The sequence below is a fragment of the Nerophis lumbriciformis genome, linkage group LG05 (genome assembly GCF_033978685.3).
Source record: "Nerophis lumbriciformis linkage group LG05, RoL_Nlum_v2.1, whole genome shotgun sequence".
NCBI lineage: Eukaryota > Metazoa > Chordata > Actinopteri > Syngnathiformes > Syngnathidae > Nerophis > Nerophis lumbriciformis.
The window spans coordinates 16,604,364-16,631,335 of NC_084552.2; the positions used below are offsets into that span (position 1 = coordinate 16,604,364).

The window sequence follows — 26,972 nt, forward strand, 5'->3', positions numbered from 1 at the left end:
ACAATGTAAATAGTCATGAAAATAAAGAAAACTCATTGAAATGAGGTGTGTCCAAACTTTTGACCTGTACTGTATATTTATTCATATTTTATCAGATTAATTTCCCTTAATTGGGTCTAATTATGCAAAACCAACTTTTCTTATCTGTTGGGACTTAACCATCTGAGAGTCCCATAAAGTCCCCAAAAATGTCAATCCAAGCGTAGAGGCATGGCGGAGATATTTATAAAACAGTCTTGCCTTCTTCCAAATGTTCTCCAAACGCGCCATTTGAAATTAAACACTTTAGTGAGATATTTTGCCTTGGTCACGTCAGTGGATATCTCCATTTATGATAGAGGTTTACCCCGAAGAGCTTTGCACGAGTCCGACATTTTTATTCGGTTGCAGGTCAAAGTTATCAATGAGTTCCTTATTTTTCTCTATCCTCTTCTTGTGGGTCAGACTAACTCGTAATATGCACATGCATTATTAAATCCTCCACATGTAGTTCTAATTTATAGCTGTCAATAGACTCAATGTGGAATCTCCAAAAAACTACAACATCGCTGATGGGTTGTAGATGCAGTCGAAGGGGGCTTGGCCTGAAAGAGGGCTTCGGCACTTAAATAAGACCGCCCAACAGACGGCACATTCTGAATAGACAGACAGAAAGCGGCATGAAGAAGGTTTGTAATACATAATCTACCATATTTTCCGGACGATAAGGCGCACTTAAAATCTTTTTTTTTCTTCTTAAAACTCGACAGTGCGCCTTATAACCCGGTGCGCCTGAAGTAAGGAATACCGTATGTTCCGCACTATAAGGCGCACCGGATTATAAGGCGCACCTTCAATGAATGGCATATTTTAAAACTTTGTTCATATATAAGGCGCACCGCATTATAAGGCGCATAGAATAGACGCTACAGTAGAGGCTGGGGTTACGTTATGTAGGGATGTCCGATAATGGCTTTTTGCCGATATCCGATATTCCGATATTGTCCAACACTTTAATTACCGATACCGATATCAATCGATACCGATATCAACCGATATATACAGTCGTGGAATTAACACATTATGCCTAATTTGGACAACCAGGTGGTGAAGATAAGGGACTTTAAAAAAAAAATTCATAAAATAAGATAAATAAATTAAAAACATTTTCTTGAATAAAAAAGAAAGTAAAACAATATAAAAACAGTTACATAGAAATTGTAATTAATGAAAATTAGTAAAATTAACTGTTAAAGGTTAGTACTATTAGTGGACCAGCAGCACGCACAATCATGTGTGCTTACGGACTGTATCCCTTGCAGACTGTATTGATATATATTGATATATAATGTAGGAACCAGAATATTAATAACAGAAAGAAACAACCCTTTTGTGTGAATGAGTGTAAATGGGGGAGGAAGGTTTTTTGGGTTGGTGCACTAATCGTAAGTGTATCTTGTGTTTTTTATGTTGATTTAATAATTAAAAAAAAACGATACCGATAATTTCCGATATTACATTTTAACGCATTTATCGGCCGATATTATCGGACATCTCTAACGTTATGCATCCATTAGATGGAGCTGCGCTAAAGGGAATGTTAACAAAACAGTCAGGTCAGTCAAACTTTATCAATAGATTACAAACCAGCGTTCTGACAACTCTGTTCACTCTCAAAATTAATAAACAGCTGTTTTATTATTTTCCCCGAGGTAAAGTCAGTGACGTGGTGTTTTGTTTATCCTTTAACAACAGCAAGGTATAACATGTAGTGCAACATTTATTTCACATACTGGAGGGGAACTTTTCCCTGATTCAATAAACACGTAAAAAACAGTCTGATACTGTTACGGTAAATCAAACGTTCGTGCAATCACAGTATAGTAACACTCAAAATAGTGCAGAGCAATAACAATATATCAATAACTCAACGTTGCTCAAACGTTAATGTCACACAACACACAAAATAAACACGTAAAGGTCACTTTATGAAGTTATTCCTCATCCACAAATCTCTCGAATTCTTCTTCAGTGTCCGAATTAAACAGTTGGGCGAATACGGCATCCAACATGCCCGGCTCTGTCTCGTCGAAGTCGTCATTAATCGAGTCAGTGTCGCTGCTGTTGTCTAGCAGTTCAGTGACAATGTTAAATTATCTCGCTGTTGCTATTCCCGTGTTCTACTGCGTGACTGATCGTCTTAAGTTTAAACTCTGCGTTGTAAGCGTGTCTCTTAATAGGAGCCATTTTGGAGTCTTTACATAAACACACAAATGGAAATGAAACGGCACGCCTCGCGCAGTCATATATCCCAGCATGCACCGCGCGCTTCTTCTTCTACGGGGGAAAATGAAGTAGGCGGCTGCTTACCGTAGTTGCGATTGCTTGATTGAAACTTTTACCTGCTGGAGGCTCAATATTGGGCGCACTGTCAGCTTTTGACAAAATTGGAGGATTTTAGGTGCACCTTATAGTGCGGAAAATACGGTAATTCTGGTTTTGCTTACCGACCTCGTAGCTATTTTATTTGGTACATGGTGTAATAATAAGTGTGACCAGCAGATGGCAGTCAAACATAAGAGATACACTAAACTGCCAAAAGTATTTGGCCACCCATCCTTATGATGAGAATCAGGTGTCCTAATCACTTGGCCCGGCCACAGATGTATAAAATCAAGCACTTAGCCATGGAGACTGTTTCTACAAACGTTTGTGAAAGAATGGGCCGCTCTCAGGAGCTCAGTGATTTCCAGCGTGGAACTGTCATAGGATGCCACCTGTGCAACAAATCCAGTCGTGAAATTTCCTCGCTCCTAAATATTCCAAAGTCAACTGTCGGCTTTATTATAAGAAAATGGAAGAGTTTGGGAACAACAGCAACTCAGCCGCCATGTGGTAGGCCAAGTAAACTGACAGAGAGGGGTCAGCGGATGCTGAAGCGCATAGTGCAAAGACTTTCTGCACAAACAGTTGCTACATAGCTCCAAACTTCATGTGACCTTCCAATTAGCCCACGTACAGTATGCAGAGAGGTTCATGGAATGGGTTTCCATGGCCGAGCAGCTGCATCTAAGACATACATACAATTCAAAGCGGCGGATGCAGTGGTGTAAAGCACGTCACCACTGGACTCTAGAGCATTGGAGACACCTTCTCTGGAGTGATGAAGCACGCTTTTCCATCTGGCAATCTGATGGACGAGTCTGGGTTTGGAGGTTGCCAGGAGAACGGTACATTTCAGACTGCATTGTGCCGAGTGTGTAGTTTGGTGGAGGAGGAATTATGTTGTGGGGTTGTTTTTCAGGAGTTGGGCTTGGCCCCTTAGTTCCATTGAAATGAACTTTGAATGCTCCAGGATAACAAAACATTTTGGACGATTCCATGCTCCCAACCTTGTGGGAACAGTTTGGAGCGGGACAAAGCAAGGTCCATAAAGACTTGGATGAGAGTCTGGTGTGGATGAACTTGACTGTCCTGCACAGAGTCCTGACCTGGACCCGATACACCTTTGGGATGAATTACAACGGAGACCGAGAGCCAAGCCTTCTCGACCTGTGACCTCATCAATGCGCTTTTGGAAGAATGGTTGAAAATTTTTATAAACACACTCCGCAACCTTGTGGACAGCCTTCCCAGAAGAGTTGAAGCTGTAATAGCTGCAAAAAGTGGACCGACATCATATTGAACCCTATGGGTTAGGAATGGGATAGCACTTCAAGTTCATATGTGAGTCAAGGCAGGTGGCCACATACTTTTGGCAATATAGTGTACGAGTAGACTGCAATATAATGGCAGTCACACACACAAGAGATGCGTGCAGACTGCAGTATGACTCAAGTAAATAACACTTCAATTGAAAATATAGAACATTACGACTTTGGTAAGGTATGAAGCCGCACCGCTTGATGAATTGTACTGTGGTTCAACATGCGAGTATTAATCATGGTGTGTGAATAAGGTAAGACATATTACCTGCCATTTTGTCTCGCAATATTATGCAAAAGCAACTTTTCTTACCTTCTGGTAGCTGTTGATCTGTATTTGGGATCTGTATAAATACGGAACATTTGCGCGCGACCACCTCTGTAGTCTGTGCTGACTCCGTAGTCCATAAACTTCTTATTTTCTATATCTTCTTGTTATGGGACATTCAATCCTCCGCTGTTGCCATTTCTAATATAAAGTAGTGTAAAGTTCTTACTTATATCTGTCAGTAAACTCGCCATGAAAGCGCTAAAACATACCGATGTAGTGAGTTTACATTATTCACCTAAGGAACTTAAGTTTTTAGAAAGTTCCAGTCGGACGGTTTTTCACGGGACACATTTCCGGAAATGTGTCCTGTGAAAAGCCGTCCGACCGTTGTTGTTTCCGGATGAGGAGATGCTGCTCCGTTATTGATTGAAGTAAAGTCTGAATGTCATTAAAACAGTTAGCTCCATCTTCTGACACTTCTTCCACCCCCGTCCTTGCACGCTACACCGCTACAACAAAGATGACGGTGAGAAGACGCTGCCGAAGATGAGCCACGTAAATAAGACCGCCCACAAAGCGATGCATCCTGAAGCGACTGTCAGAAAGCGGCTTGATGATCTGTAAAACATAATTTATGCAACATTTTGACCAAAGAACCACCATTACATGTTATGTAGACCACAAGGAAGTGTTTTCCATTTAGAAAAAATAAATAATATAACCCCTTTAATGTCCCCTATAATCTGGTGCGCCTTATATATGAAAAAATATCAAAAATGGACCATACATCGGCAGTGCGCCTAATAATCCGGTGCGCCCTATGGTCCGGAAACTATGCTACTCAATGTATGGGGCAGTGTGGCTGTGTTGCTTTAAATGTACCGGTACCTTAAAGATGTAGATAATGGGTATCACTATGTTAAGGGCTTTGAGTTTCTAGAGAAAAGTGCTATACAAAAAAACATTTCAGTTGTTTGTGTGAGAGCTTTTCAGTAGTGTAAGTAAGAGGTCATTCTGAATAATGTCCCTCATATTTTTAGACCAACTTTGAGACTGCATGTGTATATGTGCTCGCAATCTGTGGGTAAATGTGTGTGCACTAAAAGTTTGGGAATGCCATCCATTTTTTATGGCAGTCTAATAATTTGTATTCAATATGTTTATTAGTATTTGTGGAAAATATTGACATTTCTATTTTCTTTTTAAAGTATCAAATATGTGCTTGTAAACCACTAATGGTAACATAAGATCGTCGGTGGGGTTCTTGTCACCGTATTTTCCGGACCATAGGGCGCACCGCCGATGAATGGTCTATTTTCGATCTTTTTTCATATATAGGGCGCATTAAAAGGAGTCATATTATTATTATTATTATTATTATTATTATTATTATTATTTTCAGAATGGAAAACATTTCCTTGTGGTGTACATAACATGTAATGAACATGTAATGGTGGTTCTTTGGTCAAAATGTTGCATAGATTGTTTTACAAATCATCTTCTAGCCACTTTCTGTTTCTGTTTTGTGGGGGTCTTATTTATGTGGCGTCTTCTCCCCGTCATCTTTGTTGTAGCGGTGTAGCGTGCAAGGACAGGAGTGGAAGAAATGTCAAAAGATGGAGCTAACTGTTTTAATGACATTCAGACTTTACTTCAATCAATAACGGAGCAACATCTCCTCATCCGCCGGAAATGTGTCCCGTGAAAAACCGCCAGACCGGAACTCTTAACAACTAAAATTCCTTGGGTGAATAATGTTAACTCACTAGACCGGTAAGTTTTAGCGCTTTAATGGCGAGTTTACTGACAGATATAAGTAAGAACTTTACACTACTTTATATTAGAAATGGCAACAGCGGAGGATGAATGTCCCATAACAAGAAGATAGAGAAAAAGATGAAGCTTATCGTCTACGGTGTCTAACTTTTGCAGATCCCAAATACAGGTCAACGGGTACCAGAAGGTAAGAAAAGTTGCTTTTGGATTATATTGCGAAACAAAACGCCAGGTAATATGTCTTACCTTATACACACACCCTAATAATACTCGAATGTTGAAGGACAGTACAATCCATCAAGCGGTGCGGCTTCATAGTTTACCAAAGTCCTACTAAAACATTTTGATAGATTTTTGAGCGCCGTGTGTAATGTCCTATATTTTCAATGGAACATATAAAATGTTGGTGTTGTTTACTTTAGTCATATTGCAGTCTACATGTATCTCTTATGTGTGACTGTCATTGTATTGCAGTCTACATGCATCTCTTATGTTTGACTGCCATCTACTGGTCACACTTATCATTACACCATGTACCAAATAAAATAGCTACTAGGTTGGTAAGCAAAACCAGAATTATTCCTTACATTAGGCGCACCGGGTTATAAGGCGCACTGTCGAGTTTTGAGATAAAAGATGAATTTTAAAGGCCTACTGAAATGCGATTTTCTTATTTAAACGGGGATAGCAGGTCCATTCTATGTGTCATACTTGATCATTTCGCGATATTGCCATATTTTTGCTGAAAGGAATTAGTAGAGAACATCGACGATAAAGTTCGCAACTTTTGGTCGCTGATAAAAAAGCCTTGCCTGTACCCAAAGTAGCAGACGATATGCGCGTGACGTCACAGGTTGTGGAGCTCCTCACATCTGCACATTGTTTACAATCATGGCCACCAGCAGCGAGAGCGATTCGGACCGAGAAAGCGACGATTTCCCCATTAGTTTGAGCGAGGATGAAAGATTTGTGGATGAGGAAAGTGAGAGTGAAGGACTTGAGGGCAGTGGGAGCGATTCAGATAGGGAAGATGCTGTGAGAGGCGGGTGGGACATGATATTCAGCTGGGAATGACTAAAACAGTAAATAAACACAAGACATATATATATACTCTATTAGCCACAACACAACCAGGCTTATATTTAATATGCCACAAATTAATCCCGCATAACAAACACCTTCCCCCTCCCGTCCATATAACCCGCCAATACAACTCAAACACCTGCACAACACACTCTATCCCACAACCCAAAGTACCGTTCACCTCCCCAAAGTTCATACAGCACATATATTTCCCCAAAGTCCCCAAAGTTACGTACGTGACATACACATAGCGGCACGCACGTACGGGCAAGCGATCAAATGTTTGGAAGCCGCAGCTGCATGCGTACTCACGGTACCGTGTCTGCGTATCCAACTCAAAGTCCTCCTGGTAAGAGTCTCTGTTGTCCCAGTTCTCCACAGGCCAATGGTAAAGCTTGACTGTCATCTTCCGGGAATGTAAACAATGAAACACCGGCTGTGTTTGTGTTGCTGAAGTTGGCCGCAATACACCGCTTCCCTCCTACAGCTTTCTTCTTTGCTGTCTCCATTGTTCATTGAACAAATTGCAAAAGATTCACCAACACAGATGTCCAGAATACTGTGGAATTTTGCGATGAAAACAGACGACTTAATAGCTGGCCACCATGCTGTCCCAAAATGTCCTCCAAAATCTGTGACGTCACGCGCTGACGTCATCATACCGAGACGTTTTCAGCATGATATTTCGCGCAAAATTTAAAATTGCACTTTAGTAAGCTAACCCGGCCGTATTGGCATGTGTTGCAATGTTAAGATTTCATCATTGATATATAAACTATCAGACTGCGTGGTCGGTAGTAGTGGGTTTCAGTAGGCCTTTAAGTGCGCCTAATAGTCCGGAAAATACGGCATGTCCTTTTTTTGTTGTTGCTTTAAGCAAGTTGCAATGAGACCCTTTTAACTTTTACATCTTACAGTTAGTGCTCCAAGTGCCTTGAATTTCCTCTGCCTCTCACTCTCCTAAGTGATGTACACACATGAAATGTCACGAAACCACTACCGTCATTTCCATAATTTCCTCCCTTCGTATGTTCTCTTCTCGATTGCCTGTTTTTCTACAGTGGTTGCTATATATTTTTTATCTATTTTGTTAGTGATCATGTTTGTTCGTGCAAGATTTCAGTCTTGTAGGAGTAGAGACTGGCTTGGAGGTGGGACAGAATCCTTGTGAGGGTGGTGTACCATGTTGATATTATCGTTGCACACCACACTAAAATAAACTGCTCAGTGCCGGATTTTATTTTTTGCATGTGGAGTCTGTAATAGATGACACATCTCTTCAGTTTGTTGAGCTGTAGACCTGAGTCAATATTTGATAGGTCAATTAGAATAAAATAGAATATATCTTTATTGTCATTGTACATTGTACAACAAAATTGTAAGCAAAACTAATTTATTGCAAATTCATAATAACATAAAAACTTAAGAACATAGATAAAAATACATAAAAATACCAAGCACACAGCTCACATGCACAGTCATTCTTGTCTTGTGTTCAGCGACACTATTGCTCTCGGGTAAAAAGTGTTCTTAAATCTGTTTGTTTGTTATTTTATTGTCCTTTATCTCCTGCCCGAGGGCAACAGTTCAAAAAGTTTATGTCCAGGGTGAGATGGGTCCCTTTATGTTTTGGGCCTTTTTGAGGCACCTGGCACTGTACACTTCATCTAGGGAGGGGAGAGAGCAGCCAGTGATCTTCATGGCAGTTTTTATGACCCTCTGAAGTGCGTTTCTCTCTGCCTCCGTGCAGCTGGCATACCATACACACATGCAGTATGTCAGCACACTCTCTATTGAGCAGCGATAGAAAGACACAAGCAGTTTTTGTGACAGGTGGGTTTTTTTGAGGAGTCTCAGAAAGTAAAATCTCTGCTGTGCCTTTTTGATGGTCACTGAGGTGTTCATACTCCACGACAAGTCTTCCTCGATCCCCAGGAACCTGAAGTTAGAGACCCTTTCCACATTGTCCCTATTGATGTTCAGTGGTTGGATGTTTATCGTTTTTTTCTTCCGGAAATCCATGATCAGCTCCTTCGTCTTGGTGGTGTTAAGGACCAGGTTGTTTTCCCTGCACCACCCAGTCAGCCGCTCCACTTCATTTCTGTAGGCAGACTCATCCCTCCCAGAAATGAGTCCCACTACTGTGGTGTCGTCTGCAAATTTAATAGTGGTATTGCTGGCTTGAGCAGGGGTGTATTCATGAGTGTAGGGGGCTTAGCACGCAGCAATTAATTGAACGATAAATTTAAAATGAAATTGAGAACTTTTCCAGCCTCTAACCGCTATGTCCATGCGTTGTTATGGCCTGCAAGAGCGGTCACTCTTTGTTTCTGTTTCAGCAGTTGTGGGCGTTTGAACTACATGCACATAAACTGTAATCATGATGACCGCAGTAAAACTCCCTACGATTAGTATTACTGTATTAAATTGAAATTATTGGTAGCCACTAGGGATGTCCGATAATGGCTTTTTGCCAATATCCGATATTGTCCAACTCTTTAATTACCGATACCGATATCAACCGATACCGATATCAACCGATATATACAGTCGTGGAATTAAAACATTATTATGCCTAATTTGGACTACCAGGTATGGTGAAGATAAAGTACTTTTGGGAAAAAAATAAAAAAAAATTAGATGAATAAATTAAAAACATTTTCTTGAATAAAAAAGAAAGTAAAACAATATAAAAACAGTTACATAGAAACTAATAATTAATGAAAATGAGTAAAATTAACTGTTAAAGGTTAGTACTATTAGTGAACCAGCAGCACGCACAATCATGTGTGCTTATTGACTGTATCCCTTGCAGACTGTATTGATATAATATTGATATATAATGTAGGAACCAGAATATTAATAACAGAAAGAAACAACTCTTTTGTGTGAATGAGTGTAAATGGGGGAGGGAGGTTTTTTGGGTTGGTGCACTAATTGTAAGTGTATCTTGTGTTTTTTATGTTGATTTAACAAAAAAAAAAACGATACCGATAATTTAAAAAACGATACCGATAATTTCCGATATTACATTTTAACGCATTTATCGGCTGATAATATCGGCAGGCCGATATTATTGGACATCTCTAGTAGCCACACATTGATACATTTATGGGCCGATTAGCGTTAGCTTGCCAGCTAGTGTAAATGCGAACATGAAAACAAATCGATAGTAAAAAGAAAATCAATCAGTGTGACTGTAAAAAAATACTGGATACTGGACACTGTAGGTGAAGTTTCTTATATTCTTGTTATTTCTTGTGAGGGAATTAGGTATAAATGAATTATGGATACAAACAAGCAAGTAAACAACAATTGATGGCCATTCACATCTTATTTGAATTAAGTGCAAACAACACTTAAGGTTGAATTAACATATTAGAAGACACACTTTCTGCTCACATTTTCATCATTCAAGCAATTTTCAATGAAACTACATTAAGCAACATTTTAAGAGGAGCTTTACCTGCTAAATAAAGTTCAACATCTGTTCTCTGTCCTGGCGTCCCCCATGGATTACAGCGTCCCAGATGTGTGGAGGCATGTATGCTCCCTCATCCCTGTTGATGGTGTTGGCCCCTAGCTTCCTAATTTACTTTGCCTCCTTCTTCCCCCTCCTGTACTTATTTGTTTCTGATGAAATGACTTCTTGTGTTTCCCAAGTCTGTGCGTCAACGTAATTTGCGCCGCCGTCACTTCTGTTGTGTCTTTTGTGGCTTAAATTTGTGTTGCAGCTTTATATTTTTGTATTGTCGTTTGTCTTTGTGGCTTTTGCAATCGTGCTTTAGCTGAAAGTTTTTGTGTTGTAATTATTGATATTGTCCTGTGGCGTTTGTGTTTATGACCTTTCTCGGCCACCGTACCTATTTGCCATTTTTTTTATATAGACTTAACATTTATCGTCCTTATTTTTAAAAGTAATAAACTTCATAATAAAGTCAGTCGTTTTTAAATCCAATGTTTTCCTTGTACTAGTATCGATAAAATCAATCGATTCCCTTTTAAAACACTGTAGGATCAATATCTATCCTTTGAAAGGAAAACTTGCCGAGAACATTTTGATATTGTTAAAATTTAGGAATATAAATCGATATATCAGTCAATCATTACACTCCTACCCAATTTGCATTTATAAAAACAATTCTAAAACGTTGACAAATAATGGAAGAAAATAAACATATTCAAACACACAAATAATAATATGGCTTTTATAAAGCCTGAACAAAACGTTTGTTTTCTCTGCCAAGAATTATATTGTGTGTCTATTTATTTTAGTTATAAAAAGAAAAATACAAAGATTTTGCTGTGTCTAAATACTTTTTGAGCACGTTTAACAATTCCGCAATAATAACTGTGATAATTTGGGTCACAATAACTTTACTTGAGGGTCCCCCAGCTCCTCCTTAACAGAGACCGAACCTATTTTATTGCTTTTGGTCATGATTTTTCTTCAAGTGCAAAATTTTGCTAACAGTATATTTTATTTTGGGTTTTTTAGTACTCATATATATTTATGTATATTTATATACTCAGGAGCGAATTATGTGTGAAATTATTAACACATTACCGTGATATATAAAATAATATTATTTAGCTCATTCACGTAAGCGACTAGACGTATAAGATTTCATGGGATTTAGCGATTAGGAGTGACAGATTGTTTGGTAAACGTATAGCATGTTCTATATGTTATAGTTATTTGAATGACTCTTACCATAATATGTTACGTTAACATACCAGGCACGTTCTCAGTTGGTTATTTATAACGTACACTTATTCAGCCTGTTGTTCACTATTCTTTATTTATTTTAAATTGCCTTTCAAATGTCTATTCTTGGTGTTGGGTTTTATCGAATACATTTCCTCAAAAATGCGACTTATGCTCCAGTGCGACTTATATATGTTTTTTTCCTTATTTATTATGCATTTTCGGCCGGTGCGACTTATACTCCGAAAAATACGGTAACTTGGATATTTAATAGTGGCATCCCAACTACAATGTTAAGGTTTGCATTAATGTTATGTAATATCATTACACTCGTGGTTAATTTGGTCCTCAAAATAATGTTGACAATTCTCTGCAATAATTTGTAGGTCAATATATCGTTATGCAAAATGTGTTATCGGCCCAGGTCTAATGAGATGTTTTCTGAGAAAAAACAACAATATATTTTTTTATACTTTAAAAAAATTGTTAAACATTTTTTTATATTTGCCTTAATTGCAAGGTAATTCAAGACTAAGGCGGTTATCGTAATGCATTTTATTAGTTAATATTTCATATTCAAGTTATTTAAATGTACAATTAAAATGAATGCACCCTTTCTCTGTCTTGTAGGTGGCATCCCAGGAGACCACCTCATCGTCCCAGTTTCGGACCACAGCATTCCCAATCCGATGCACCTCCGGCTGGGCCAGAAGGAAAAGGTGTGGCGGGGAGAGTTTGTTGAGGAGGAGGAGGGGGAAGAGGAGGAAGAAGAAGAGGCGAAAGAGGAGAGGATCGGCTGGCTCGAGGCTATAGGTGTCGATGAAGACCACCCCAAACTGAACGTAGGCAGGGCCATTGAGTTTGAGGGGGATTGTTGGGAAGATAACGTGGCGGAAGAAGAAGAGTATGACGGAGAGCAGGCGGCTGTTGCTGAATCGAACTTCCCAGACTTTCCCTCCCAGTCCACCCAATACCCGAACTTTGCACCGTCACAGACGCAAGATGATGACACCCTGCTTGTGGATGAGGCATTTTCCCAGGATAGGACAGGAGGACGCCACTTCCAGTCCCGCCACAATGGCTTCGGCACTATGAGGCGCTCCCGCCACCGTTTAAGACTTCATGGCGGCATTGGGTTCCGGCTCAGCCAGAACTGGAAGAACTGGCGGCAGCGGGCCCAGTGGGCGCACTTTCTGGGTCTGCGATGGAGCCTCAAACGGAAGTACAATTTTTACGGAAAACACAGAAGGGTAAAACAGTACCGGGTATCTCCTGACACAGACTATGAAGACAACTGCAAGGTTTCTGACGCAAGGTTCACACAGGCGGGCAGAGGTAAGGAATTTACTATTAGATTATGTATGTTTGTTCTGCTCATTAAGCTTTTTTTCCAACTTTGTCTGCATCATTTAATTGGGGAAAAAAATTCCTGTGACGTAGAAAACTGCTTTTGTAGATTTTGTCAAAACACTAGAAATAACAAGCTAACATTGTCCCATCGCCTCAATCCATGTCAGTGACGTTTATACAAAACAGTGTTACGGGAAAAGGTGGGAAAAGACAAGAAGACACAGTACATAGGGCTGGGTGATATGGACGAAAAAGTATATCTTGATATATTTTTACTTAAACTCGATATTCGATAATATACTGTATCTCGATATATTTTCTGGTCAAAGTATACATATAAAGATATTCATTTTGAGCGAAATTCACTGAAATTGAAGTGAATGACAACTGTATTGTAAACAGTCAATGGCACTTTCATGAACCCAGTTAGTTAAGATGGGTATTAACAGCACAGAAAATAAACTGTTTTAGTAGTACAGAATTATATAACATAAATAAAAGAGAAAAATATTCTTTTTAAGTAAATTAAATAACACAGCTGTGCAAACAATACAAAATGTATCAAACTCAGATAAAAAATAAATTTGCAGGCAGGCACTTTTTAATTCTCAGTGGACGATGTAATGGACTGTCACACATACGGTTCTGGTCAGCGCCAAGTAAAGTGACTTTACTTACGGTAATTGTGCGGCTATGATCTTCCTCACTTCGGCATACAATTGTTGGCAACTAAACAGTTTTATAGGGGCGGTTGGTAGAGTGCCCGTGCAAGCTACTTGAGGGTTCCAGGTTCGATCCCCACTTCTGCCATCCTAGTCACTGCCGTTGTGTCCTTGGGCAAGACACTTTACTCTTTACTCACCTGCAGTGTGCCACCCACACTGGTTTAAAAATGTAACTTAGATATTGGGTTTCACAATGTAAAGCGCTTTGAGTCACTAGAGAAAAGCGCTATATAAATATAATTCACATCACTTCACTTTTGATTTGGGCTTACATGGTACACAACTCATATTAATGTTTTATCCAGATGCATGCATTTGTCCAAATATGGCCGAGTAGACATATTGTGGGTTTCCTGGATGTTGTCTACATCGCTAAAAGAAAAATGTAAAGAGAATCCCTCTGCCATCTTCCACTAGTTTTTTTTAATATATATAACATTCCCTCTTCTCTTCTACAACTCTCTCGTCGTCATTTGGGATGTCTGTTTGGATTTCCCTTCCTGGTTCGATGACTCTGATTGGCCTGTCCCTAATGTTTTGCCTTAATGTCAACCAATCGTGACTCAGCATAGCAAACAACCAACCAATCATGGATGTTCTTATACGTGCTTGCACGTCTTGAAAGGAGGAAGGGGAGGGTTTTAGTAGCCCATGGAATGTGAGAGGGAGTGGGAAGCGGGGAAGAACAAGGAACACAACAAATAAGCGGTTCGGTCATTTTAACGTGAAATAAATTATATTTACACCGTGAAGCCTTTTCAGGGCTTCACGGTGGCAGAGGGGTTAGTGCATCTGCCTCACAATACGAAGGTCCTGAGTAGTCTTGGGTTCAATCCCGGGCTCGGGATCTTTCTGTGTGGAGTTTGCATGTTCTCCCCGTGACTGCGTGGGTTCCTTCCGGGTACTCCGGCTTCCTCCCACCTCCAAAGACATGCACCTGGGGATAAGTTGATTGGCAATACTAAATTGGCCCTAGTGTGTGGATGTGAGTGTGAATGTTGTCTGTCTATCTGTGTTGGCCCTGCGATGAGGTGGCGACTTGTCCAGGGTGTACACCGCCTTCCGCCCGATTGTAGCTGAGATAGGCTCCAGCGCCCCCCGCGACCCCAAAGGGAATAAGCGGTAGAAAATGGATGGATGGATGGATAAATTATATCGATTGTATGATATTTTCTTACTTCATATCTTGTTTAAAAATATATCGATATATCTTACAAACTCGATAAATCGCTCAGCCCTAACAGTACGAATTGTAAGTTTGTTGCTGTATTCGTCTCTTTCCCACCCTTTTTTTCCATAACACAGTTTTGCATTAATGGAATGGAATTTAACTTTGTCATTGCACTTAATTACAAGATATGTTTTCAGTATAGAATAGAATAGAAAGTACTTTAAATACCTGGGGGAAATTCAGCACTACAGTTCGCTCACAATAGACAATAATAATAATATATTATATATATAATATATAATATATGAATAATATAAATATATTCTACATATATTCCACATTTAAGTGCAGTCAAGAAGGAACATATACATTATTCATTCTGATGACTGTCTGTATGAAGGACCTCCTGTGTCGTTCCGTGTTGCATTTTGGGAGTCTGAGCCTTCCACTGAACGTGCTCATTCTCTCCGCAAGGTCCGAGTGTAGTGGATGGGAGGTGTTGTCCATAATGGCTAGGAGTTTTGCGAGACTTCTGACACCACCGCCAGAGAGTCTCGCTCCACTCTCACCACGTTACTGGCCTTCTTTACCAGCTTGTCCAGTCTGTTTGCGTCCCTCGCTCTCAGCCCGCTGCCCCAGCAGGCCACGGCGTACAAGAAGGCGCCCGCCACCACCGACTCGTAGAACATCTTCAACAGTATAACCTGTCGAGAACAGACATACAGTAGACAGTGGTCAATATAACAGGAAGACTGATTGATAGCCACAAGGACGGCGCCCCGTAGAAAGGTAGGGAAAATAGGTAAACATGGGGCGGAGGATGTAAAAAAGCAAATCCCAAACTTATGGGGGGAAAGATGCGTATGTGTGTACGTAAGCCTGAAGTCACTTGCGTCATGACTTTAGTGCTCACAGAGTGTTGCCGCCATAAGACAGCCAGTAAGTCCAACAAAAGTCAACAAACAAGTGTATGACCATGAAAGACGAGGAAGGAATTTGGATCTTCTTCACTACACTGCCCTCTGTGGGAGCCTTACGGCAACGACCTTGCCCTTGCCAGCAGAAACACACAATCCAAATTAGAATGTTTGTGTTCGAGTGAAAACAAATTCAAACGGCATTCTCTGTCAGAGAATACTGAGATTTTTCTACCATTTAATCAGAATTCTGATACCGAAAAAGCGGGAGAAAAAATCCGACAAAACCCTGTGACACAGAAAAAATGTTAACTCTTGTAGCTTTCGAAGAGGCGCTGCTGGAAATATCAGGGTTGTTTTATCTCCTTTGCCAATTCATTGTCAGTGACACTGATACAAAACAGTGTTACTTGCAGAAAAGGGACAAAAAAGGCATGTATGACTTTTTTATAGATATATATATATATATATATATATATATATGTATGTATGTATGTATGTATGTATGTATGTATATATATATATATATATATATATATATATATATATATATATATATATATATAAATATGTGTATATATATATGTGTATATATGTGTGTGTGTATATATATCAGAGAAATAAAGCATTTATGACTTTTTTTCTCATAATTTTTTCCCGACAGACAAACCAAGAGGCGGAATTTCTCCCAACAGACAAGGGGACAGAGGCAGACTGGAACTCGAGGACAAACCAGCGGAGCCTGCGCTTTCTGGAGAACAAATGAGCTGTGTAACTGGTGCGATTCCAAGAACTACATTAGCACAGGAATTACTATTGGCATTAGCACCGTTGCGGTCAACGCTAATACCTGGTGGGAGTATCACACCGTTCTTTATTGTTCACACTCTAGGTATTCTTGAAGAATCGCTGCAGAAGTATGGCAGTTTGATACCGATCCACGTCGAAGACATTGCGGAGAGGCTTCAAGACATCTTTGACGATAACTTTTCCCAACCGCACAGGTTAGAAACGCACCATAAGGTTATGGAACTGTACCAAGCATAAAACAGGACATGTTTTTTAATTTTTGTAGAAGCTGACATTTTCCCGCAACACTGATTTGTTTAAATGACGTGCGTGCGTATCTATACACATACACCCCAAAATGGACGAGCTGTAGAAAATGAATCTGACATCTTTAAATGTTTCACTCTTTGTTTCATTGCAGCCATTTGCTAAAGTCAAGAGTTCATTTTATTTTTCATTAATGTCCAATCAACACCCTATCTTGACAGAAAAAAAATAATGTTGATTTTTTTTTGACAATTTATTTAAAATAAAAATCTCAAATCACATGTACTTAAGTATTCAGACCCTTTGCTCAATACTTTTGTTGATGCACCTTTAGCAGCAGTTACTGCCTCAAGTATTTTAGAGTTTGATGCCACAAGTTTGGCACACCTATCTTTGGGCAGTTTCACCCATTCCTCTTTGTAGCACCTCTCAAGCCCCATCAGATTGGACGGGAAGCGTTGGTTTTCATTCGAGATGTCTCCGCATATTGCTACATTTATCTTTCTCTCTATCTGACTAGTCTCCCAGTTCCTTCTGCTGAAAACCATTCCAACAGCATGATGCTGCCACCACCATGCTTCACTGTAGAGATGCTATTGGCCTGGTGATGAGCAGTGCCTGGTTTCCTCCAAACATGTTGCCTGGCATTTAGGCCAAAGAGTTAATAATAATTAATAATTTTGTTTTTCATGGTCTGAGAGTCTTTCAGGTGTATTTTGGCAAACTTTTTACTAAGAAATGTCTTCCGTCTGGCCACTCTACCATACAGGCCTAATTGGTGGTTTGCTGCAGAGATGGTTGTCCTTCTGGATAGTTCTCCTCTCTGCACAGAGGAATGTTGTAGCTCTGACGGAGTGACCATTGGGTTCTTGGTCACCTCTCTGACTAGACTAAGATGAATGCAGCAATGTACAGAGACATCCTGGATGAAAACCACCGCTTCCCATCCAACCTGATGGAGCTAGAGAGGTACTGCAAAGAGGAATTAGAGAAACTTCCCAAACATAGGTGTGCCAAGCTTGTGGCATCGTACTCAAAAAGACTCGAGGCTGTCATTGCTACCAAAGGTGCATCATCATCAAGGTTTGCCCACACATGGGACATGGGAAGGTGTCTGTTGCTCTGGCTTAGCACATGCAAACGTCTGTTTTCTGCTGCATAGGGCCCTGTCGTGACTTTGCTTTGTCAAGTTAGAAGGGTAGGCAAACGACTTCCATGTACTGGCCCGAGGGACACTATATGGCAGTCCTTGAATATCTTCTTCTGCCCTCCAAACTGTGCAATTGCCTTGACGCAGTTCGCCATGTTGCAGCTGGTTTGAAAGTCGGTTGTCAGGCATTCTGAAAATATGACCACAGAAACTGGAAAACTGACAAGTCGCTGTCCTCATAGGAACATCGCAAAAAACCTTTTTCTGTGTTGCTTATTTGTCATCAAGATGTAAAAAGTCCAGAAAATGTAGGGTTTTACAAGCTTTACAACAATACAAATGATAGGGCAGCCACTACTGGTGACACACCTGAAAGTCTAATATAGTTTCTGTTTATGAACGTTTTACTCTGTAGGAAAGCAGTGGTCCAACACTTAATACAATCCTTCCAGCGTTCCTCCGGATCCACTCTGGCCAAAACGTTCCGAGTCAACTACAAACGCCATGTTCTGACCATGGATGACCTTGGTACTCTGTATGGGCAAAATTGGCTCAACGATCAGGTAGGATGAGCTAATGCACCATTATACAAGTACAGTAGTCATGTCAAAGGTGTCATATTGACATCCTTTTTTCCAGATTATGAACATGTATGGCGACTTGGTCATGGATTCGGTTCCAGAAAAGGCTAGTAAAACATTATTTAAATATTTTGTTGTAGCATGTATTATTGTCATCTTTCTTCTTTTTCCTTTTTCAGGTTCACTTTTTCAACAGCTTTTTTTACGATAAGCTAAGGACAAAAGGTTACGACGGAGTCAAGCGGTGGACGAAAAACGTAAGTATGGTCATTGTTTATATACGCTACTACTGATGCAATTCTTGCCGATAGTAGTGATCGCAACAATTACACAAACGCTACAGTGTGGGCCCTTTTGGACTGTTTTGAGTTTACAATTAATTCCGATCACATTGAGTTTTTCTCCCAACATTGTAACCCTTCTCGGATTATATGTAGGGGTGTCCCAATCCGATATTATTATTATTATTATCATCGGATATCTGCCCGATATCAGCAAAAAAAACAGCTATCATCTGATTTCCTCCACTCAAAGGTGGTCTTTTCTTGTCTTTTAGTGAAGTCATTTATAAAATGTAAACAATGTAGGTTTTACTGTTGCAGGGTTTCCCCCAGTTTGAAATCTACATGTGATGTGGCTGGGGGCGTGGTCAGTGTGACATGATCATATAATTTGCATAATAGTTGATGGTGCATATATATATTAATACTAAAAATAATGTACATACATTTCAGTTCAGTTTCAGTTTATTTCGAACATGCATATGATACAATGTAATGCATCACATATTTCCAGTTGTTTCATTACAGCACTTCCAAAAAGGAGTGGGAAGAAGCAAAGCTTATTTTATCCTACCCCTTTTCATACCATAGCAATTTTATCCCATTTCCTTGTTCTCTGTAACAGAACAGTGAATAAATGATAAATAAATAATATACCATAGTAAGTAAACAAATATTAAATACCGGTACATGAATAATCTTTATCTCAAAAAAAGAAAAAGGGTTCAAGATGTTCATCATAATTATTGTTCTGTGTACTTTGTGAACACTTGTAGATTGAACAGTCTCTTAAACTGAATCATATTGGTGCTTTGTTTGATTTCTTTGGTTAATCCATTCCATATACAATAGAATGGACTTTATTGTCATTATATTTGCATATAACGAGATTAAGGACTCCAATTTAAGGTGTGGTAGTGGGAACAAATATGGGGTAAAAATAAATTACACAAGAGGTAATAAAGAAAAAACTAACAATTGATATAAACAAACTACTATCCAATAAAAATAATAAGCAATCCTGTACAGTATACAAAACACTATAGAAATACAAAATACTGTACAATAAACAGAACAAGACAATCAATCAATTCCTTTATTGTCATTGTCATAATAACACTTAAGTCATACATGTCAACGAGATTTTGTTTGAGCTTTGTCCAGTGGCATAGAAACTGCATTGAAGTGCAGGTTGACCATAGTTTACAGTTTAGCATTGTCAGGAAGATGGCGAAAAGAGGGGCGTGGGGGTGGGAACAGTCAGATGTCTGATGGGTGTTACGTTGATGTTGCAGCAATGCAATGACCAGAGCACAATTATTGAGGTGGTGAAGAGTACCGGAGTAATAAATAACAATCGGTGTCGGATGTATTGCACTCGAAGGGTAATATTGCACAGTAGGGTATTAGGGTAGGATATTGTATAGAGGTGAATTATTAGTATAAGTTAGAGTTCAAGATGGTGACAGCTCTGGGAAAGAAGCTGTCTCTGAGCCTGTTTGTTCTGGCTCTGATGCACCTGTAGCGCCTGCCCGATGGTAGCAGGTCGAACAGGTGGAAGCCAGGGTGTGTACTGTCCTTGGTGATGCTTTTTGATCTGTTGAGGCAACGGGAGTTGTGTAAATCCTTCAGGGTTGGGAGGGGGCAGCCAGTGATTTTTTGTGCAGACTTTATAGCCCTCTGAATCGCCTGTTTGTCTGCTTCAGTGCAGCTGGTGTAACACACTGTTATGCAGTACGTCAGCAGGCTCTCGACAGCCGAGCGATAGAAGGTCACCATCAGCTGTCTCTCCAGTCTGTTCTTCCTCAGCACCCTCAGGAAGTGGAGTCTCCGCTGGGCCTTCGGGATGACCGCAGTTGTATTTTGGGTCCAGGAGAGGTCAGCAGATATGAGGGTGCCGAGGAACTTGAAGGAGCTGACTCTCTCCACCTCCTTGCCGTTGATGTAGAGGTGGGCGGGGTCTGCAGTGTTTTCCTGAAGTCAAATATGAGTTCCTTGGTTTTTGTGGTGTTCAGTGCCAGATTATTCACTGAACACCACGCTGATAGTTTCAGGACCTCATCTCTGTATGCAGACTCACCCCCCCCTGTAATGGGACCCACCACCGTTGTGTCATCGGAGAATTTGATTATGGTGTTCTCCGTGTGAGCTGGACTACAGTCATGGGTGTAGAAGGAATACAGCAAAGGGCTCAGCACACAGCCCTGTGGAGAGCAGATGCTGAGTGTGCGGGAGGAGGAGAGATGGGGGGCCGAGTTTCACTGTCTGAGGTCGGTTGGTCAGGAAGTCCTTAATCCAAAGACAGGTGGGTGTGGGGAGGCCTAAGTCCAGCAGTTTGGTGACCAGGATGTCTGGTATGATGGTATTGAAGGCGGAGCTATAGTCGATGAAAAGCATCCTGACATAACTCCCCGGTGTTCCAGGTGGCTCAGTGCAGAGTGGAGAGCCATGGTTATGGCATCGTCCGTGGATCTGTTTGCCCGGTAGGCAAACTGCTGTAGGTCTAGGGTGGTGGGGAGGCAGGCTTGGATGTGGTGTAGGACCAGCTTATAGGAACATTCATGATGACAGGTGTGAGTGCTACTGGGCGATAGTCGTTGAGGTATTTTGTGGCAGCTTTCTTAGGTACTGGGATAATTGTGTCGGATTTAAGGCAGGGTGGGATGAGTGCCTGTGCCAAGGAGATGTTGAAGAGGACGGTGATAATGTAGGAGAGCTCATCAGCACATGCTTTGAGCACCTTCCCGGGTACGCCGTCTGGACCAGCCGCCTTCCTGGGGTTCACTGCCTTGAGCACCTGCCTGACCTTGTGCTCCTCAAGAGTGAGTGTTGGAGTGCTGAGGGCTTGGGGGGTTGGGAGGGCTGGGGGTGGTGTGGCTGTGACTGTGATACATCCCAGTCCCCGGTTGCTGCGTCACAGCCTTTGTAATTGGTGATGTGCTGTATGCCCTGCCACATCTGCCGTGGGCTGTTGCTTGAGAGGTGGTCTTCGATCCTCTCTTTGTAGTCCATCTTGGCTTCCTTGAGTCCTCTCTTCAGGTCAGCACACGCAGCGCTGTATAGAGCACTGTCACCTGACCTGAAGGCGGTGTCGCGGGCCTTGAGGAGCATGCGGACCTGGCTTGTCATCCAGGGTTTCTGGTTTGGGTAAACCCGGATGCTTTTTTCCTCAGTGACATTGCCGATACAGTACTTTATGTAGGATAGTACCGACAGACACATACGGATATGCTAAAGGTGTTAAGTGTTGTATGGGTATACAAATGTTTTAAATAAAATGTTCCTCTTTTGTTGAGAATAATTGTTGTACATTCTTGGGTAGCAGGTTATAGTTTGCTTTGTGCATAATTTTAGCTGTTTGAAACCAAATCACCAAATCATTGAATTTCATTATTTTTAAATCAATAAATAAAGGGTTTGTATGTTCTCTTTATCCCACATTATGTATTATTCTAATTGATCTTTTTTGTAACACCGATAGTGAATAAAGTGCACATTTGAGGTTGTTTAAAAAAAGGTCTGTTATTAGTACCGGTAATTAGAATTAAAATATTTTTGTAATATCGTTTTGCTCTATTTTTATAATTGTTATTGTACAATGTAACACAGGCTGTACACCAGTGGCAGCTGCTGGTCATTCAAGTACAGGAAGCTATTTTTCAGCAACTCTTTAAACATGAGTACAGTCTCCAATAACATAAAATATATATATACATGCTCGCTTTTACAAAGAAAACTTCACTTAGAAAAAATATAAATATCTCCATATCAACAGGAACAACGGAATGAAAGTTGAAAAATGCTTTGGCAGTGAGCATCCGCCCAAGCCGCCAGCCGCTGGAGCTAAGGCGCAGCGAAGGGGCTGAGCGGGCAGAGTCTTGTCTTAGTGCTGAGGCTCCAGACACTCGCGTGCGTCTTGCTTACGATTGATCGTGATTGATTGTGAAGTTTTTCAGTGGCCACATTTTCTATGCATCACTAGTCAATAGTGCTGGAATAATATAGGCTATATAAATCCATTCATACAATATATTACTTTAAATTGTTTCCACTAAAAAAATTCTCATTTTTTAGGTGTGACACCTTTAATTTAGCTGTGGCGCCAGGTCACGATCAGTTACATATTGGGGAAACCCTGCTGTAGGCTAGGAGCTAGCAGCTACTGTACACAACAGCTAAACACACAAAATAGAACACAAACTAGACATACAGAATAAGTCTCCTTAATCAAACAATTTTGCTGACTGAAATACGGCATTTATCAATATAAACAAGTACAGTTGTAACAAAACTGAGAAGTAGTTTGAGATACGAGCTGTCTCGGCTTTTTGTTATGCTTTGAGTTGTGAGCACAATTTGAGTTAACAGCCTCCTCGCCACCGGTTAAACTTAGTGGATGTATTAAATGTCAAATGAAGCCCATAAGATCCACCCCAAAACATCCAGTCTTACTTGCCAGCAATTGCTTATAGCTGCAAATTGACATATCTCAGTTTTCCAACCATGGTAACGAAAAAAAGCAAGTGTGAAGAACAGTGCTGAGAAGTAGCGGTTGGTATGAAATAATAAATATCATGACCGACTGTGTGACCAACTTGGCGAGGCAGCTCGAGCCTAGCAATTCTAGTCTAAAGTCATCAGACGCGGCACCATACTGAAGCGGGAGGAGCCAGCTTTTGTGCAAGCAAAGACATTAAACTAGGGCTTGACACATTGGCAAAAAAAAATTTTATTAATTTTTTTGTATCATCCGATCTTGATTAATATCACAATTTTTGTATATTGTTTTAACCCGCCTCTGTACTAAAAGGTAAATAGGGCTGGGTAATATCGCCTTTTATTAATATCTCGATATTTTTAGGCCATGTCACGATACACGATATACCGTATTTTCCGCACTATAAGGCGCACCGGATTATTAGCCGCACCTTCTATGAATTACATATTTCATAATTTTGTCCACCAATAAGCCGCCCCGGACTAAAAGCCGCGCCTACGCTGCGCTAAAGTGAATGTCAAAAAAACGCTGCGCTAAAGTGAATGTCAAAAAAACAGTCAGATAGTTCAGTCAAACTTTAATAATATATTGAAAACCAGCGTTCTAACAACTCTGTCCCAAAATGTACGCAAATGTGCAATCACAAACATAGTAAAATTCAAAATGGTGTAGAACAATAGCAACATAATGTTGCTCGAACGTTAATGTCACAACACACAAAATAAACATAGCGCTCACCTTCTGAAGTTATTCTTCATTCGTAAATCCTTCGAATTCTTCGTCTTCGGTGTCCGAATTGAAAAGTTGGGCGAATACGGGATCCAAAATGGCCGGTTCCGTCTCGTCGAAGTCACCGGAGTCAGTGTCACTGTTGTCCAGCAGTTCTGTGAATCCTGCCTTCCGGAAAGGTCGGACCACAGTTGTGACCGAAACTATCTGCCCAGGCATTTACGATCCACTGGCAGATGTTGGCGTATGTCGACCGGCGCTATCTGCCCGTCTTAGTGAAGGTGTGTTCGCCTTCGGAGCTGTGTGAAAAAAGCCACCCGGCCTCTTCGCGTAAACTTCCCTTAACCACTCGCTCATCTTTTCTTCATCCATCCATCCCTTCGAGTTAGCTTTTATGATGACGCCGGCTGGAAAGGTCTCTTTTGGATGGGTGGAAGTTAGCATGGCAAGCTAGAACCACAGTGAAGGATGACTTCTCATTCCCTGTGGAGCGAATATTCACCGTACGTGCTCCCGTTCCACAGTGCGGTTCAGTTGCTGTGAAATACGGTAGTAATCCGTGTGCGGATGGAGAGATTGCGTCTTTTTATGAACCGGATCGTTTTGTAGGAGCCATTTTGTGGTCTTTACAGATGTAAACAGGAAATGAAACGTACGGTGATATCCGCGCGTTTTTTCTTCTTCTTCCGGGGGCGGGTGAAGCGCTTCCTGTTCTATGGGGGCGAGTGCTTTCCTTGGCGGTTGCTTGCGTAGAAGAAGAAGCGCTTCCTGTTCTACCGGGAAAAAAGATGGCGGCTGTTTACCGAAGTTGCGAGACCGAAACTTTATGAAAATGAATCGTAATAAAGCGCACCGGGTTATTAGGCGCACTGTCAGCTTTTGAGAAAAATTGTGGTTTTTAGGTGCGCCTTATAGTGCGGAAAATACGGTATATCTCGATATTTTGCCTTAGCCTTGAATGAACACTTGATGCATATAATCACAGCAGTATGATGATTCTATGTGTCTACATTAAAACATTCTTGTTCATACTGCATTATTATATGATCATTTTAAACTTTCATGCAGAGAGGGAAATCACAACTAAGTCAATTTACCAAAACTATATTTATGAAACAGTTATTAAGCAGTGGCACAAACATTCATGTTTTTCCAAAACAGAAAGTGAAAGATTGTCAGACATTTTAAAACAAGCTATTAGTGCACTTTTGTGCATGATGTCACTAAGATGACATATCAAAATACTAAATTAAAGTGCACCTTTTGTACAGAACATCACTGCAATAGTTTAAAACAAATAAAGTGCACTTTTGTGCATGATGTCACACAAGATATTTCAATAACTGTCAAATAAAAATGAGCTGCATAATAGGAAATCAAATAGTGTATGTCCTTCGCTATGTGGTAGGTTTCTGTGGACGTTATCTCCTTCTGTTGTTTCACTATTGTTTTCATACGGTGTTGATGGGAAAATGGTTGCTTCGGAATTTTGTGGGTGTGGCACCGAACGGAGATGTTGACATGCGGAGTAAGCACTCTTCATTCTCTAGCGGGTGACTTTTCAAATGATGCTACGTTAGTAGAGCTGCTACTTTTTGTAGTAACGCTTTTGCCGCATACTTGACATATTACGGTTGTCTGTTCAACATGGACCCCGTGCTTTTTTCTTGGAATTAATTCTTCCTTCCTCAGATTCGCAACTTCTTTCTCTCGTATTACCACTCGCACCACTCCGATAGCACCACAGCTAACGTTACCCATGTCTCTACCTCTCTGCTCCGCGAGGGCGTATGACGTTGCACGTGCGACAGTATGTGACGTATGTAAAGAGGTGCACTTGTTTTGTCTCTGTGAGAAGGAGAGACAAGAAAGACTGAGAAGAGCCTGTAGTGTAATGCCCGCAGCTAAAAGCAACTGCGTGAGAACGTATACTCGAATAAACATTGATTGATTGATTAATTGAATATCACGATTTAGTAATTTTCTGTATCGCACAGAGACAAACCTGCGATATATCGAGTATATTCGATATATCGCCCAGCCCTAAATAGAGCTAACGATTAGTTTAACATTTTATTAACATACTGAGTAATTAACAAAGCTAATTATATAAGAAATAAAGAAGTAAAGTATATTGTCATTGCAACTTTTGGCATGTACCGCAAGATTAAAAAGTCCATAAATGCAGTACAGCAAAAACATACATTCAATAGGCTAAAATCCAGATATAAAGAAAACACAGTAACATTATAATGTACCAAAAAATTCCTTAAGTTGACATGCTTTCAAGTAAAAGACAGCACACACAAGGATGCATCAGTCATCATCTCAACACTGGTGGCTAAACGATAGTATTACAAGCTGTCAGGTTTTAGTTACTTTCCAATGAAGACGTTTAAGACGCTACAATGCATCAGCCAACAGGCTAACATGAGCAGCAGTAGCAGTGTGTTTTTCGCATGGCTTTTAGACAACAAATGGTTATCAAATTTGCACAAAAAAAGCTGGTTTGACCATCTAACCGAAGAAGTCATTTGGGAACCTTTCGGCTCTATATTTTGGAGTTAGTTTCGTAGTTTTTGCTCGTGTGTTTTGAGGTTGCTGCTTGGCGGTCTGTGTCCCAGAGGCAGGCAGAGAGCTCGCCCGAGAAGGGTGCAGGGCTGCCGGCTAGAGTGCTGGCGTGCCTCCATGGAGGTGAGTGTTTGTGAAGTGCATGGTAAAGAAATCGTGTTCCTTATCCTAACATTGACAGCATTTCAGTTACATTACGACAATTTCCGTAACATTTCTTTAAAAGTAGATTCTGTACTATTGGCTAATTCTGTGATTCATTATAGGGCCCTAGATAACTCCTAAGTCACGGCTGACATTTATTTCGCTGCCCTCAGCTGTGTGTTCCGTTATTCTGTTCATATCTTTGATTCTGCGGGAAGAGGTTGACTTTAATTAGCTGTTCTCGCAGACATTTCCACCATATTTGATCAAGTTAATAC

General features: G+C 40.6%; 1 protein-coding gene and 1 long non-coding RNA gene across 2 annotated transcripts in view; one reads left to right on the forward strand and one right to left on the reverse strand.

The window, feature by feature from the left end:
- Positions 1-23,931, reverse strand: part of LOC140678809 (uncharacterized) — a 44,381-nt gene extending 20,450 nt beyond the window's left edge. The window contains exon 1 of the long non-coding RNA XR_012050422.1: positions 23,638-23,931. This is a non-coding gene — a long non-coding RNA (uncharacterized lncRNA). The remainder of the gene's footprint in view (positions 1-23,637) is intronic.
- Positions 1-26,972, forward strand: part of LOC133606843 (sentrin-specific protease 3-like) — a 56,456-nt gene that overhangs the window by 7,640 nt on the left and 21,844 nt on the right. Inside the window, exons 3-8 of the mRNA XM_061961212.1 lie at positions 12,152-12,856; positions 16,349-16,462; positions 16,577-16,688; positions 18,306-18,453; positions 18,530-18,577; positions 18,651-18,728. Of these exons, the coding sequence (XP_061817196.1) occupies positions 12,152-12,856; positions 16,349-16,462; positions 16,577-16,688; positions 18,306-18,453; positions 18,530-18,577; positions 18,651-18,728 (1,205 nt within the window). The remainder of the gene's footprint in view (positions 1-12,151; positions 12,857-16,348; positions 16,463-16,576; positions 16,689-18,305; positions 18,454-18,529; positions 18,578-18,650; positions 18,729-26,972) is intronic.